The sequence below is a fragment of the Mesoplodon mirus genome (genome assembly GCF_964341445.2).
Source record: "Mesoplodon mirus genome assembly, chromosome: 5".
Lineage (NCBI taxonomy): Eukaryota > Metazoa > Chordata > Mammalia > Artiodactyla > Ziphiidae > Mesoplodon > Mesoplodon mirus.
In genome coordinates, this window is record NC_138980.1 from 128,326,788 (window position 1) to 128,339,741 (window position 12,954).

General features: G+C 35.4%; 1 protein-coding gene across 4 annotated transcripts in view; it reads right to left on the minus strand.

Annotated features, from left to right (window-relative positions):
* The window catches only part of BDP1 (BDP1 general transcription factor IIIB subunit), a 94,629-nt gene that overhangs the window by 46,323 nt on the left and 35,352 nt on the right, over positions 1 to 12,954 (minus strand). For all 4 annotated transcript variants that reach the window (XM_082620471.1, XM_082620470.1, XM_082620469.1 and 1 more), the window contains 8 exons: positions 11,976 to 12,171; positions 10,700 to 10,833; positions 7,563 to 8,613; positions 6,669 to 6,856; positions 5,997 to 6,219; positions 4,324 to 4,502; positions 3,401 to 3,605; positions 1,719 to 1,855 (listed from right to left, as the gene is read on the minus strand). In XM_082620471.1, coding sequence (XP_082476597.1) covers positions 1,719 to 1,855; positions 3,401 to 3,605; positions 4,324 to 4,502; positions 5,997 to 6,219; positions 6,669 to 6,856; positions 7,563 to 8,613; positions 10,700 to 10,833; positions 11,976 to 12,171 — 2,313 coding nt within the window. The remainder of the gene's footprint in view (positions 1 to 1,718; positions 1,856 to 3,400; positions 3,606 to 4,323; positions 4,503 to 5,996; positions 6,220 to 6,668; positions 6,857 to 7,562; positions 8,614 to 10,699; positions 10,834 to 11,975; positions 12,172 to 12,954) is intronic.

The following is a 12,954-nucleotide window of genomic DNA, read 5'->3' on the forward strand; positions in this document are numbered from 1 at the left end:
CGAAGGACTATATATAAATAGGCTATAAAACTAAACATATAAAATGAAACCACACATGCTGATATGAAAGAAAGAACATAGAAGCTTTTATAACTTCCATTTTCTATATAGCCTGGGGAATACTTTCACAATAATATTTCATCTTTTTTTTACTTTCATTCATTGATTCTGGTGTGTCGTTGTATGCTACTTTAAGTAATTTTCAAAGAAATAACTAGATACAAAACAAAAATGTCAGTAGTTGAAGATGGACTTCATAATGACACTTTAAACAAATGCTTCAACTGGGCTCTGAAGCATGAATAAATATACAATGGTCACAACAACCCTGGTCCTTCTGGTTCAAGAGCAGACTTGAAAGTTAGAGTCTGTTCTCCTAACACATGCCTGTCACTTCATAGAAAAGGGTTTATTGACAGCCAGTGTCATAAGGATCTCAATATAACCCATTTGTATCTGCCAAATCAGAGAAAGACAAGGATTTAACATTCAATACAGTAGCCATAGCTCCCAAGGCAACACAAACAGCTGCCTTAAGGTTTCCTGGAAAATATTTAATAATTGGCAAGGATCTGAATTAGCAAGTTTAAAACTAATATAAATCTGGATACTTATAAAGAAAAACTGGGTCTGTAAGTATCGATCATAAGTTCTCTAAAAGATCTGTATTAAAGGCTAATCTTAAGTAATATTTGTAATAAATTACCTACAAGAGAAAGTAGTTATTTACATTTCCAAATGTTCCAATCCTGCTAAGTTCTTCCAGCAGTGAAATACCAAGGAAGTTCACAGGAAGTTCTAACAAAGTAATGATGCTGGTTAATACATTCCAGTGTAGGCTAATGTATTTGGGAAAACATGTTATATTTAACTTAAGTATAAGCTACTTACAATCAAGTGTGATTCTACAAAGGTACTTAAGAATAATATATATATATATATATATATATATATATATATATATATATATATATATATATAAGCTCAATGTGCTACTGGGGTTAAAAGGGGGTAAGAAACTGCTGGACATAAGAATAAGCTAACTTAAAACTATGCAGAATGTATACTCTGAAGGAAGTATCAGTCATGATAAAGCTAAGAGCTTGAATAAACTTCATAAACAGAAAAGATTTTAAAAAGAGGGGTGGGTGGGTAATGGGTTTCTATATAGGAAATTTGAAAGTTAGATCTTCCTCATTAAAAATGCAAAGGCTGAGCATAAAATCTCTTGAAACATGTAAAGTTTCTTTCAGGAAGCTCTGCCTATAAACTACAGGAATTTGCTAGTCTTAAAGTCATAACTCCTGAAAACTTAAGTTTAAAAACTAAACTGCCGATGTCACTTTGAGCAAGCCATTTAAATCCTCTAGATCCATACAGTCAATTATAAATGAAGGCATTAGGAAAGGCTGACCTCAAAGGTCACGGTCTTTAAAGGCTCATTTAGAGTAAAACTCAAAATCCTTACAATGGTCCTACATAATCTGCGCTTCTCCCCACTCAGCCTTTACCTTTCATATATCTACTACTCTTCCTCTCTTCCCCTGTTTCACACTGGCCCCCTTTGCTGTTCAGCAGATTTAAACTATTCTAGTTTCATAATTACTTTTTTCTTTCATAAAACTTACTAAATATGAAATTACATAAAATCTTTTATTCAAATATCCAACCTTTATCTTTGAAAAGTTTTATTCTTTTCTGATTAAAAGCAAACTCACCTTGTCTTTTCATCTGAAACATTTATTTTGTTAACATGAAGGTTTTCTAAAAGAACGTGACTCTGGTTTTCATACATTCTGCCTTCTGAAACTTTGGAGGATACAACTTCAATTTCCATTGCAATTTGAGAATTTGGCTGAAATGCAAAACTATATTAGTTTTTTGGTGTTTTTTTTTTTTTTGCTGTACGCGGGCCTCTCACTGTTGTGGCCTCTCCCGTTGCGGAGCATCAGGCTCCGGACACACAGGTCTCAGCGGCCATGGCTCACGGGCCTAGCCACTCCGCGGCATGTGGGATCTTCCCAGACTGGGCACGAACCCGTGTCCCCTGCATCGGCAGGCAGACTCTTAACCACTGCGCCACCAGGGAAGCCCAAAACTATATTAATTTTTTTTTTCTTTTTAACAACAGAACATACCTCCTAAACTATTTTAATCATTAAGAAAGGTATTTAGGGACTTCCCTGGTGGCACAGTAGTTAAGAATCCGCCTGCCAATGCAGGAGACACGGGTTCAATCCCTGGTCCAGGAAGATCCCACATGCCGCGGAGCAACTAAGCCCATGTGCCACAACTACTGAGCCTGCGCTCTACAGCCTGCGAGCCACAACTACTGAGCCCGCAAGCCACAACTACTGAGCCCGTGTGCCACAACTACTGAAGCCCATGAGCCTAGAGCCCATGCTCCACAACAAGACAAGCCACCGCAATGAGAAGCCCGTGCACAACAACAAAGAGTAGTCCCTGCTCGCTGCAACTAAAGAAAGTCCACGCACAACAACGAAGACCCAACGCAGCAATAAATAAATAAATAAATAAATTAATAATAATAAAAAGAAAGGTATTTAGTTTTTTAAAATGAAGTCTCAAACTTGAGTATGCAATGTTCATGTTTTGCTGCCCAAAACAAAATTGTCTATTCACAGAGAAAGTTTCAAAGATTACTGCAGTAATATGTTCACATAATGCTTTAAAAACTACAATAACCATCTGTTGTGAACCTTCCTCCCAAAAAGTTCAATGTGTTTTTTTTTCATTTCGGGGCGGTTTCAAATAAGGATTACAATCACTTTATTTTAAATGTAGATTTTCCCTTGGTAGAGAAAAGGACAGAAAAACAAGATCTGTTGAAATGGGCATTAAACTACTTAGATTTGTTTCTAATATCAGAAGATCCATCAATAAGAGATTGGTTAAACTGTCATTCCAAATAGCAGAATGTTACACAGCAGTTAAAAATGATGTATCTCCATATTTCATGACATGGAAAACCACTTAATATAATGAGTGAAAAACAGTAAGTCACAAAATAACATGATTACAATGATTTTATTATTTAAATTTACATGAGTATGCACACATGCATGCATGGAGATATATCCGGTAAGATATGTCAAAAGGTTTTCAGTGGTTACCTCAGAGTGGTGAGACTAGGGGTAATTATTATATTATTTTGCATTGATTGAACATTTACACAATGACTAGGTTCATTAGTTAGGAAAAAAAAATCTATTTTCATTAAAAAAAAATTCTACAATGGTAAATCTGAAACAAAACTAGACACGTTATGTATGAAGTAGAGTAAGTATCAGATGCCTATATTCTAAGCCAAGTCTGAGCTACCATTTGTTACTTTAATATGCATTAAAAGGCTTGATTTAATTACATAGCAATAACTCACCACAGTCAGGAATTTTTTAGTTTCATCTTTTTGTAGTGTCCTTTCTTCCTTAATTGTTTCTTTGGCTTCACTTTTTTCTATTACTTGTCTCTGTCCAAACTTTCTTAAGTTTGGACTGGGTCTCTGAAGTCGGCCCCTTACTGGTGCAGCAGTTTGGATAACGCTTTCCTTCATTTCTTGTTCGCAAGTGTTTATATGATAAGTCCTAGAAGAGGGGACAGGAGAAAAGAGAGAAAGCTTGACTGTAAAAAGATGAAAACTACTATAAAAATATAAAATTTGAATCTAATAAACTCTGTAAAAATATTTTGTATATTAAAGGAAAATTAAATTACTTTCTGATTATACCTCATTTTATAAAAAATAGTTATTTCAACTCTCAGAAGGTACTGAACTTATATGAGGTACCTACAATATTCAAATTCATAGTAATAGAAAGCACAATGGTGGCTGCCAGGGACTGGAGGTAGGGGGAATGGGAAGTTATTGTTTAATGGGTACAGAGTTTCAGTTTGGGAAGAAAAATGTTCTGGAGATGAATGGTGGTAATGGTGTACAACGATGTGAATGTACTTAATGCCATTGGACTGTACACTTAAAAATGGTTAAAATAGTAAATTTTATGTTATATGTATCTTACTACAATTTTTTAAAAGGTAATGAATACATACCTTATATACATATTTTAAATAAATGCATTGCTTTGTATAAGATCTGAAGCAGCTAACAGTGAATATAAGCAGGCAAGTGTTAAAAGGTGTTGAACTCAACCTGATTTTGTATTTTAGGCCATATGAATAGAAATAAACCAAGTATTCTTGATACTCACTTTCAAAATACATTAACACATTTCTTAAAAAAAATGAAGAACTATTTGAAATAATTCTCTTACTTTAGATTTTAATAAAACTATCACTGTTTACCCCATAGAGACAACTAATTCCTTTTCCTGGGCTTGTGTAGACTGAGACTCCTCTATAGGTTCACAAGAACTCGAAGGGGAAAGGTCCTTTTCAGTCTGTACATATGGCAATATCACAGCCTCCTCTTGACTGTGATCTGATTTGTCTTTTTCTGTTGATGTCATTAGGGGAGCCACATCCTAGAAGGTAGATTAAAAAAAAAAATTTCATCGAGGGTTGGTAAAAGTATAGGGAAATAGAAACTTTAATAAACTGGTAGAAAAATAAACTGATACAGTCTTTGTAGACAACAGGGCAATATCTATCAAGGATTTTAATTTCCAGCAATTCTACTTCTAGAAATATATCTTATAAAAACACTCAAATAACTATCTAGAAAATTATACACAAGGATATTTATTACAGCAATATAATAGCCCCCCAAAAAAGGAAAGAAAAAGAAAAGGAAAAACAAAAAATTGGAAACAAGACAAATCAGTAGGGAACTGAATAAATTATAATTTCTTTACAATGAAACAGTACAGTCATTTGAAAGAAGTTTAATTTCTATATACTGATCCAAAAAGATGTTCATGGACTTCCCTGGTGGCGCAGTGGTTAAGAATCCACTTCTTACATGCACCACGGATTGTACTTCACTGCTAATGTCCTGGAAATAAATCAGCACATATAAAATATTCCTTAAGCATGTCATACATTTCAAACAAAAGCCTATATTCTTCATACTGTTTTTAAGAATGCACTTCGCAGCAATGAAGACCCAATGCAGCCAAAAAAATACATTAAAAAAAAAAAAAAAGACTCTGCTTCCACCACAGGGGACACAGGTTCAATCCCTGGTCAGGGAACTAAGATCCCACATGCCACATGGAATGGCCAAAAAATAAATTAATTAAATTAAATAATATAACATAAATAAATAAATGAAAGTGGTGGGTTTTTTGTTTTTGTTTTTGTTTTTTTTTGGCCATGCCTCGCAGCTTGTGGGATTTTAGTTCCCCAACCAAGGACTGAACCCAGGCCCTCGGCAGTGAAAGTGCAGAGTCCTAACCACTGGACCACCAGAGATTCCCATGATTTATTCTTTTTAAACATAAGATTAGGAGGAAAAAGTACAAATGTTCAAGCACAGTAAGAACTAAGGTAAGATGTAAAAGAAGAATTTTAATTCAAAAAAGTACTTCATATGTTTAAATGCTCAACTTATGAGTGTTGACGTTTCATTTCAAGGTTTTTGATGCTGTATCGCACATCTTAATCTCTTATAGACAAAGTTAATCAAGTAAATAAAATAATCTCCTTTTAACTCATATCAAGCTTTTAACTTTTTATTTCACCTTCACAACAGAGTGAAATAAAGATGGACTCTCATTCTCATTTTTCCTGTGAAGAAACTAGTTGCATCATTGGGCTATGGGCACATAATGAATAAAGGTCAGAACTTGAACTAGAGCCTGGGCCTCTTAAAATCCTTCCCATGACACATTTGCCCACCATCAGACTCAAGATTCTTACACAAACCACATGGAACAATGAGGTACATTAAGTACAGCACCAATATCACACACAGCAAAAATTACATAAGGAAATATTTGCAAGTTTTTAATTCCAATGTTTTACTTTAGTAATTATAATAACTAAAACAGAAAGCCTCCATCTTAAATAACACTCACACGTTGAGAAGGGAGAGTTCTCATTTGTTCCCCATTCTGCTGTATCACAACAGTCCCTTTTTTATCAGCTTCCACTTTCTTCCCAGGTGCATGTTTTTCTGCTTCTATAGTCTCTCTTTTTGAAGCTGCTCTTGCTAAGTTTGGTTTTGGTCTTTTGAATCTACTTCTCACAAAAGGTGCTGGTTTCACTTCAACTGGCTTCTGGTCTTGAGGAAGAGATTTGCTTTTGGAACAAGGATTATCAAGCTTTAGGATGAAATGAAGGGGCAGTGGGAGCGGAGTCTTAGCACAACCTTAGAGACTGGCAGTAAATATTTAATTCTAATTCTTAACAGGAAAACAAATCGGACTATTTGGTAGATCCTGAAAAACATGAGTGGTACAATCCAGATATAAGCCTAGGAATTATATCATCTTCGCACAAAGAAAATACAGGTTTGTCACACCTGTACTGACTTAAAAGTATGTCTTGTACACCATTTTGTATGTTAGTAATTCTCACAGTCTGTCAGAAGGACCTCAAATCTCTCCCAGTCTTCCCCAAACCAGCTTAAAATTTTCAACACTATGCTATAGATGATATGTCTTAAAACCTTATTTAGTTTAACATAATCTGCAAATATAACTTTATATGCTTTCTCTTTACAAGCACACAGACCTATATACTTGTACCTTAAATTAATATCTGAAAACTGCTCTGGAACATTTGGAGATCGCATCCTCTGGTCTTCTATTTTATCAAGTTCAGAAGTCTGTGAAGAAATGTTCAAATGACTCAACTGACTTGTTATTTCCTTTTCAGAATTTCTTTTTTCTTCTACAGATACATGCACCACGGATTGTACTTCACTGCTAATGTCCTGGAAATAAATCAGCACATATAAAATATTCCTTAAGCATGTCATACATTTCAAACAAAAGCCTATAGTCTTCACACTGTTTTTAAAAATCCAGAAGTTTGGGGAGTTTTAATTTTTAAGTAAAATAAAATTTAATTTACAAATGCTAAAACACAGAATTTGGAAAACTCTTCTTTCTATATTGCATATTATTATATGTTTTTTCCAAACTACAAATGCCATTACCTATCCAAAAAAAAGTTAGAAAACTGGAAAATGTTAGAATAGCTTCAACTTCAATTAACTGGAAACTTTTAATAAGATGAGCTTTTAAAAGTGGAGTGAAGTGGGGTGGGACAGAAAATAAAGAGAAAAACTGATACAGATACGGTCAAAAGAAATCATTCCAGTGTATGTTCATACTAGAATTAGCACAAATTCAGTCCAATCTCTTATATTTCTTTTATCTAAGAGTAACTTTAAACTGACATTAAGAACCGTTAACTTTTCCACAATTATAAAATGTTTTCAATTATTTAAAAAAAAAAAGATTATATAATTTCTTTAAGGTCCTGAAACCCAGAATTTAGGACTGGGAAAGACATTATGCTTTTAGAGACTTTAAGTGTTGTTGGACTTAAGGGCAATAATCCTGGAATTATTTTGATATTTTTTTCTCTGAAAAAGTATTCAAAAAAATATTTTTAAAGGACAGAAAAATACATACTTTAATATTTAGTGAAGGCACAGCACTGCAGTCACCACTACCCCTCTGCAATGAATCTGTCTCAGTTTGTCTTGAGGTCCCAGTCTCCTCTGGTTCATTTTCCCTTAGAGAAATGTCTATTTTTCCAGTTTTTTCCAAATCTGCCACCTTTTCCTCAGAAGCACTGATCTCTTCTGATCGGCTTTTCCTAAAGGAAATTTCTCTTCCAGTTTCTTTCAAATCTGCCTCTGTTTCCTCAATGGTAGTCATATTTCCTGATACCTTTTCCATCAGGGAAATGTCTCTTTTTCCAGTTTCTTCCAAATCAATCTCCCTTTCCCCGGTGGCACTGATCCCCACTAGTACCTTTTCCCTTGGGGAAATTTCTATTCCAATTTTGTTCAAATCTGTCTCCATTTCATCATCTATAGTTTTGAGCTCTGAGGCCTTTTCTTGTGTAGGTATTTCTCTTCTTTCAGTTTCTTCTAAATCTGTCTCTACTTCCTCAGCGGCATCAGCATCAATCATCTCCGGTATCTTCTCCCTGGGGGAAATCTCTCTTCCAGTTTCTTTCAAATCTGTCTTCACTTCACCAATAGTATCGACCTCCTCTGCGGCATTTTCCTGTAGGGATATTTCTCTTCTTTCAGTCTCTTCCAAATCTGTCTCTCTTTCCTCAGTGGCATCAGTCACCTTTGTTATCTTCTCCCTTGGGAAAACCTCTCTTCCAGTCTCTCTCAAATCTGTCTCCATTTCCACAGTGACATCAATCATTTCTGGTATTTTCTCCCTGGGAGAGATATCTTTTCTTTCAGTTTCTTTTAAATCTGACTCCATTTCCTTAGCAGTATTAGTCTCCACAGGTACCTTTTCCCTTGGTGAGGTTTCCAATCTTGCAGTTTCTCTCAAAGCTGTTGTCATCTCCTCAGAGGCAAGAACCTCCTTCGGTACCTCCTCTTCCTTTGAGAAAATTTCTCTTCTTCCAGTTCTTCTTCCTATATTTGGCTTTGGTTTCTGAAATCGAGTCTTTAGAATTTGAACTTGTTTATTTGCTTTATTATCCTCTTGAATACTGTTTAAAAAAAAAGATACACAATCAAATTGTAAACTAGACTGCCAACTGAAGAGATACGGTTGAGAAATCACTACTGAAAAACCAGGAATTCTCAAATAAAAAAAAAATTAACGAAGCACCAGGAATCTCTAGGCAAAATTTAAAAATTAAAGTAGAGAAAAAATTATATCCTTGGAAATTACAGTAAATTTTTTAAAAAATTAAATATATTTATTATATAGAGACATATATACTGAGAAATTTATCAATAAGGTCAATTAGAGTAGCAGCTAATCAGGCCTAAACAGTCTCTTTCTAACTGTCATCTGCATCAACCTTGGCAAATACTGGCTGAGAAAGACTCTCCAAGTCCTCTACATTGGAGCCAGACCAATCTGTGGCTATTCCTACCTTTTCGCTCCTACTCTCCTTTATCCAGACATATGTCTTGCTGTAAGAGTTAAAGAACTCATTTATATGGCCAGAACTAACCACGATCTCAAATAGCTAGGTGGAGGTATAATTTGAATAAGGCACAGTGTTATGACTTAAAACTAGGTCTGCCCCTCCTCACTTTTTAAAAACAATTTAAAATGAGATTTCCTGTACAGTCACTGCTCTAAAAGCTTGTGATTTCATAATACATTGTGGGAATGAAAGAAAAGAGTAAATAAACAACATTTTGCAGTCTGTTGAATGCTACTGGGCACACAACAATCACTATCTAGTATAAGCACCTTGTTCTTCAAAAAAGCAGCAGCATGCTCTGCTTTGTGCTTTATCATAATAATAGAGAGTAAAACCAATAAAAATATACAAATGAATGAAAGAGCACTTAGTGACTGGTTAAGATTTTGACCTCTGAGGCCCTTTTCTTGTGTAGATATTTCTCTTCTTTCAGTTTCTTACATAGCATCTTGAACAGTTCAAAGTGTTTGAGACTGGGGAGGAGGGAAACTGCCTACTGGATATAAACAGGCGTATGATTTGATAAAACACAGAATCTTAGAATTGTTTTTATGAATACTGGAGATTCAAAGGCCAGAAAGGTCCCTGCCTTTGGAGAGGAAAGTTGCTGATATCAGACTGGATATTAGTTATGAACAATCCAGCAGGGTTCTAAAACCCAAAGGCCACTCAGGGAAAACTTGGTTTTCTACTAAGCCACATGAGAATGGAGTCTGGCTTAAACTAAAAAAATACAAACAAAATATCCAAATTGTCAGATATCTATAATTAATATTTGTATCAGAGATATGCAACAAGTAATGCAGTTGTACAGGCTTCTACCCAGAGTTTGTGTGGCAGAGAAGTAAAATAGGTTGGGGGTGTAGGGAGGGGGTACAAAGGAACAGAGAAAGAAGAGAGGAATAAAGGAATGTTTCTGTCTTCTAACAAAGATCTTTTGAGTAGTTCAGGAAACCTAGCTTTCACTCTCAGGTTAGGTAGTATTTAAACAGGCTCCTACAGCTATAATAAAGTATACAATAGGCCAGACTTTAAATGTAAAGATTGGTAAAATATAAATAATTGTTGAAACTAGATAGTAGGTACATGGGAGTCTGTTATTCTGTTCTCAGTACTTTTGTGCATTGAATATTCCCAAAAGGAAAAAAGTTTTAAAAGCACACTAATAATTCCATTGATCTGGTTTAATACCCTGCAGAGGGGAAACAACAAATTCAGAGAGCTTTGGCTATGGGAAGTAAGAGTTTTACTTAAAATTTACATAAACCTTAAATAAAGGTAATATGTGATCAATCTAATCCCAAAGAAACAAATATTAAGAGAGAAAGTAGCATTTTCACATCTGGATATAAACATGTAATTTACTATGCATGTGAAGTGATAATACTATCCATGTTAACTCAAGGTCTAATTTGTGATGGGTAAATCAATTCATCAAAATACCAATAAGTGAGAACTCAACACGAAGGCAATGACATAATAAACTGCCTTGAAAGGTGAATTTACACTTGTAAATATTATGTAACTTGATATACAGGTAACAAAATCAGTCTGATTTGCTATTTTTAAAAAATTAAGAATTTCTAAAACTTTACACATAATTCAACTATTATATCATTAATAAGATGATGCTTACCTTAGACATTCATTAAGAGCCTTGGGCTCATCTGACTGCACATTTTGAAAAGAAGTATCTTTTTTTTCAGATTGTGATGTGATGTCTTCACAATCAAAATTTTTACATGCCTGATCTTCTATCTGTTCAGGAGTCTTAATAACAAACACATTTAAAGAAAAGTTTTAGGTCTCACAATGTAACACACATTTATAAAAGACTTCATTGAAAATTATGTATGACTTGAGTACAAGGAAAATGGTAAACATTTCAAAATTATAAAATGATATTCAAAAGACACTCTTTTTTTTGACAGGGGTGTGGGGTGGTGCCACGATGTGCAGCCTGCGGAATCTTACCTGGGCCCCCTGCAGTGGAAGCACGGAGTCCTAACCACTGGACCACCAGGGAATTCCCTAAAGGGCACCTTTTAATGTTTGTTCTTTAGGTATAGGAAATTTCACAAGCCACACCTTTTACCTCATCTCAAAGCCCCCATTCTTTTCCTCCTAATCAGAAAGCAAGTAACTGCTTCAGTCTGATCTGTTAAAATTATCCCTTGGGGTCTATCTTTCTAAATCTTTTTGATTATTACAATCACATTATAGACCCTGGGAATCATAATAGAAGAAATTCAAATCTCAAATCATGCCAACTCTAACTCTTATCACAAAGACCAGTTACTATGTAAATAATCTAAAATTTATCATCTTTGTTGTTGGAGTATTTTAGTAGGGAGCTTTTAACATTTTATTTTGTTTAAGTCAGTATTAAAATTCATATACCGGGTTTCCCTGGTGGCGCAGTGGTTGGGAGTCCGCCTGCCGATGCAGGGGCCGTGGGCTCGTGCCCTGGTCTGGGAGGATCCCACGTGCCGCGGAGCGGCTGGGCCCGTGAGCCGTGGCCGCTGCGCCTGCGCGTTCGGAGCTTGTACTCCGCAACGGGAGAGGCCACAGCGGTGAGAGGCCCGCGTACCGCCAAAAAAAAAAAAAAATTCATATACCTAGCTATATTTTCAGAAGGGAAATATAATTCAAACACCTGCTGAGTGATGGGGGAAGGCAAGTCCAAACATGAGTAAGGTGAAAGCAGATGGTTCATCATATAAATGCTTAAAATCAACAGAGCTGAGAGCTAAGTGCCTTCACAATTAGCAAAGCTGCTGGCTATGGGATTTGGGCATTAAATTTAAAGAACAATATACATAATTGCATACGGTATTGCTGTTTAAAAAGGGGGATGAAAGGAGGCTTATGTATTTGTTAAACAAAAAACTGGAGGGCATCAGAGTACTTACATCTCTATCGATACAGGACTCATTTTCATTCTTTTCTACACTGGCCCCAATTTTTTCCTGTGATGTAACAGTTTCTTTTCTTTCAGCAGCTTTACCTACATTTGGCTTTGGCCTTTGCAATAAGCCCCTCATTAGGCGTGCAGGTCTGAAAGCCTTTAGTTGATCATCTTCCTGCAGACAAATTTTTTCACTCAAACTAGAGTAATTACAAAGGAATAAAATCAATGGTTATTCTGAAGTCACATAATTACTTGTATATCACATACATGCTTGTTTTCAGTATTCTCTTCTCCCAGGTATAAATAAGTAAACCATCTGGAATACAAAATAATTCACAAGTGTCCTTAAGAACACCCTCAAAGATACACACACCTCTATACCCTCATACCTTAATCCTCTAGAACATAGTCCTAAAAGCATGACTATGAAAAAAGCATTTTAAAATCAAATTGTCACCACAAAATTGGAAAAATCTATACCTGACAAGCATGGAATACTATTCCCCACTCAGGACACCATTGTGTACATACACCTCCAGGGCACTGGACACAGATTATGGAATAAACATACAGTCCAGAATCCACTGGTTCAGATTTATATTGGAGCAGGCCTATTCTAGATCTCTACTCCAAGTTAAAGATTCCCCACCGCCCTTTTTTTCTGGTCACACCACGCGGCATGCGAGATCTTAGTTCCCCAACCAGGGATCAAACCTGTGCCCCCAGCAGTAGCAGCACGGAGCACTAACCACTGGACCACTAGGGAATTCCCCTAAATATTCCCTTTGGAAACCCCTTGCTATAAATAAAATTATCCAGAAACATATATATTAACCATTAATTTATCTAACAAGACTTTGTTAAAATCTTGTTAGTAAGTTGAGGGAGAAATGTAATTGCTAACCAGTGGATCCATACTATAATTTATTTCTACAATACCAAGCATAAAGAGCATTATTAAAATGTTTCAACAATCCCTA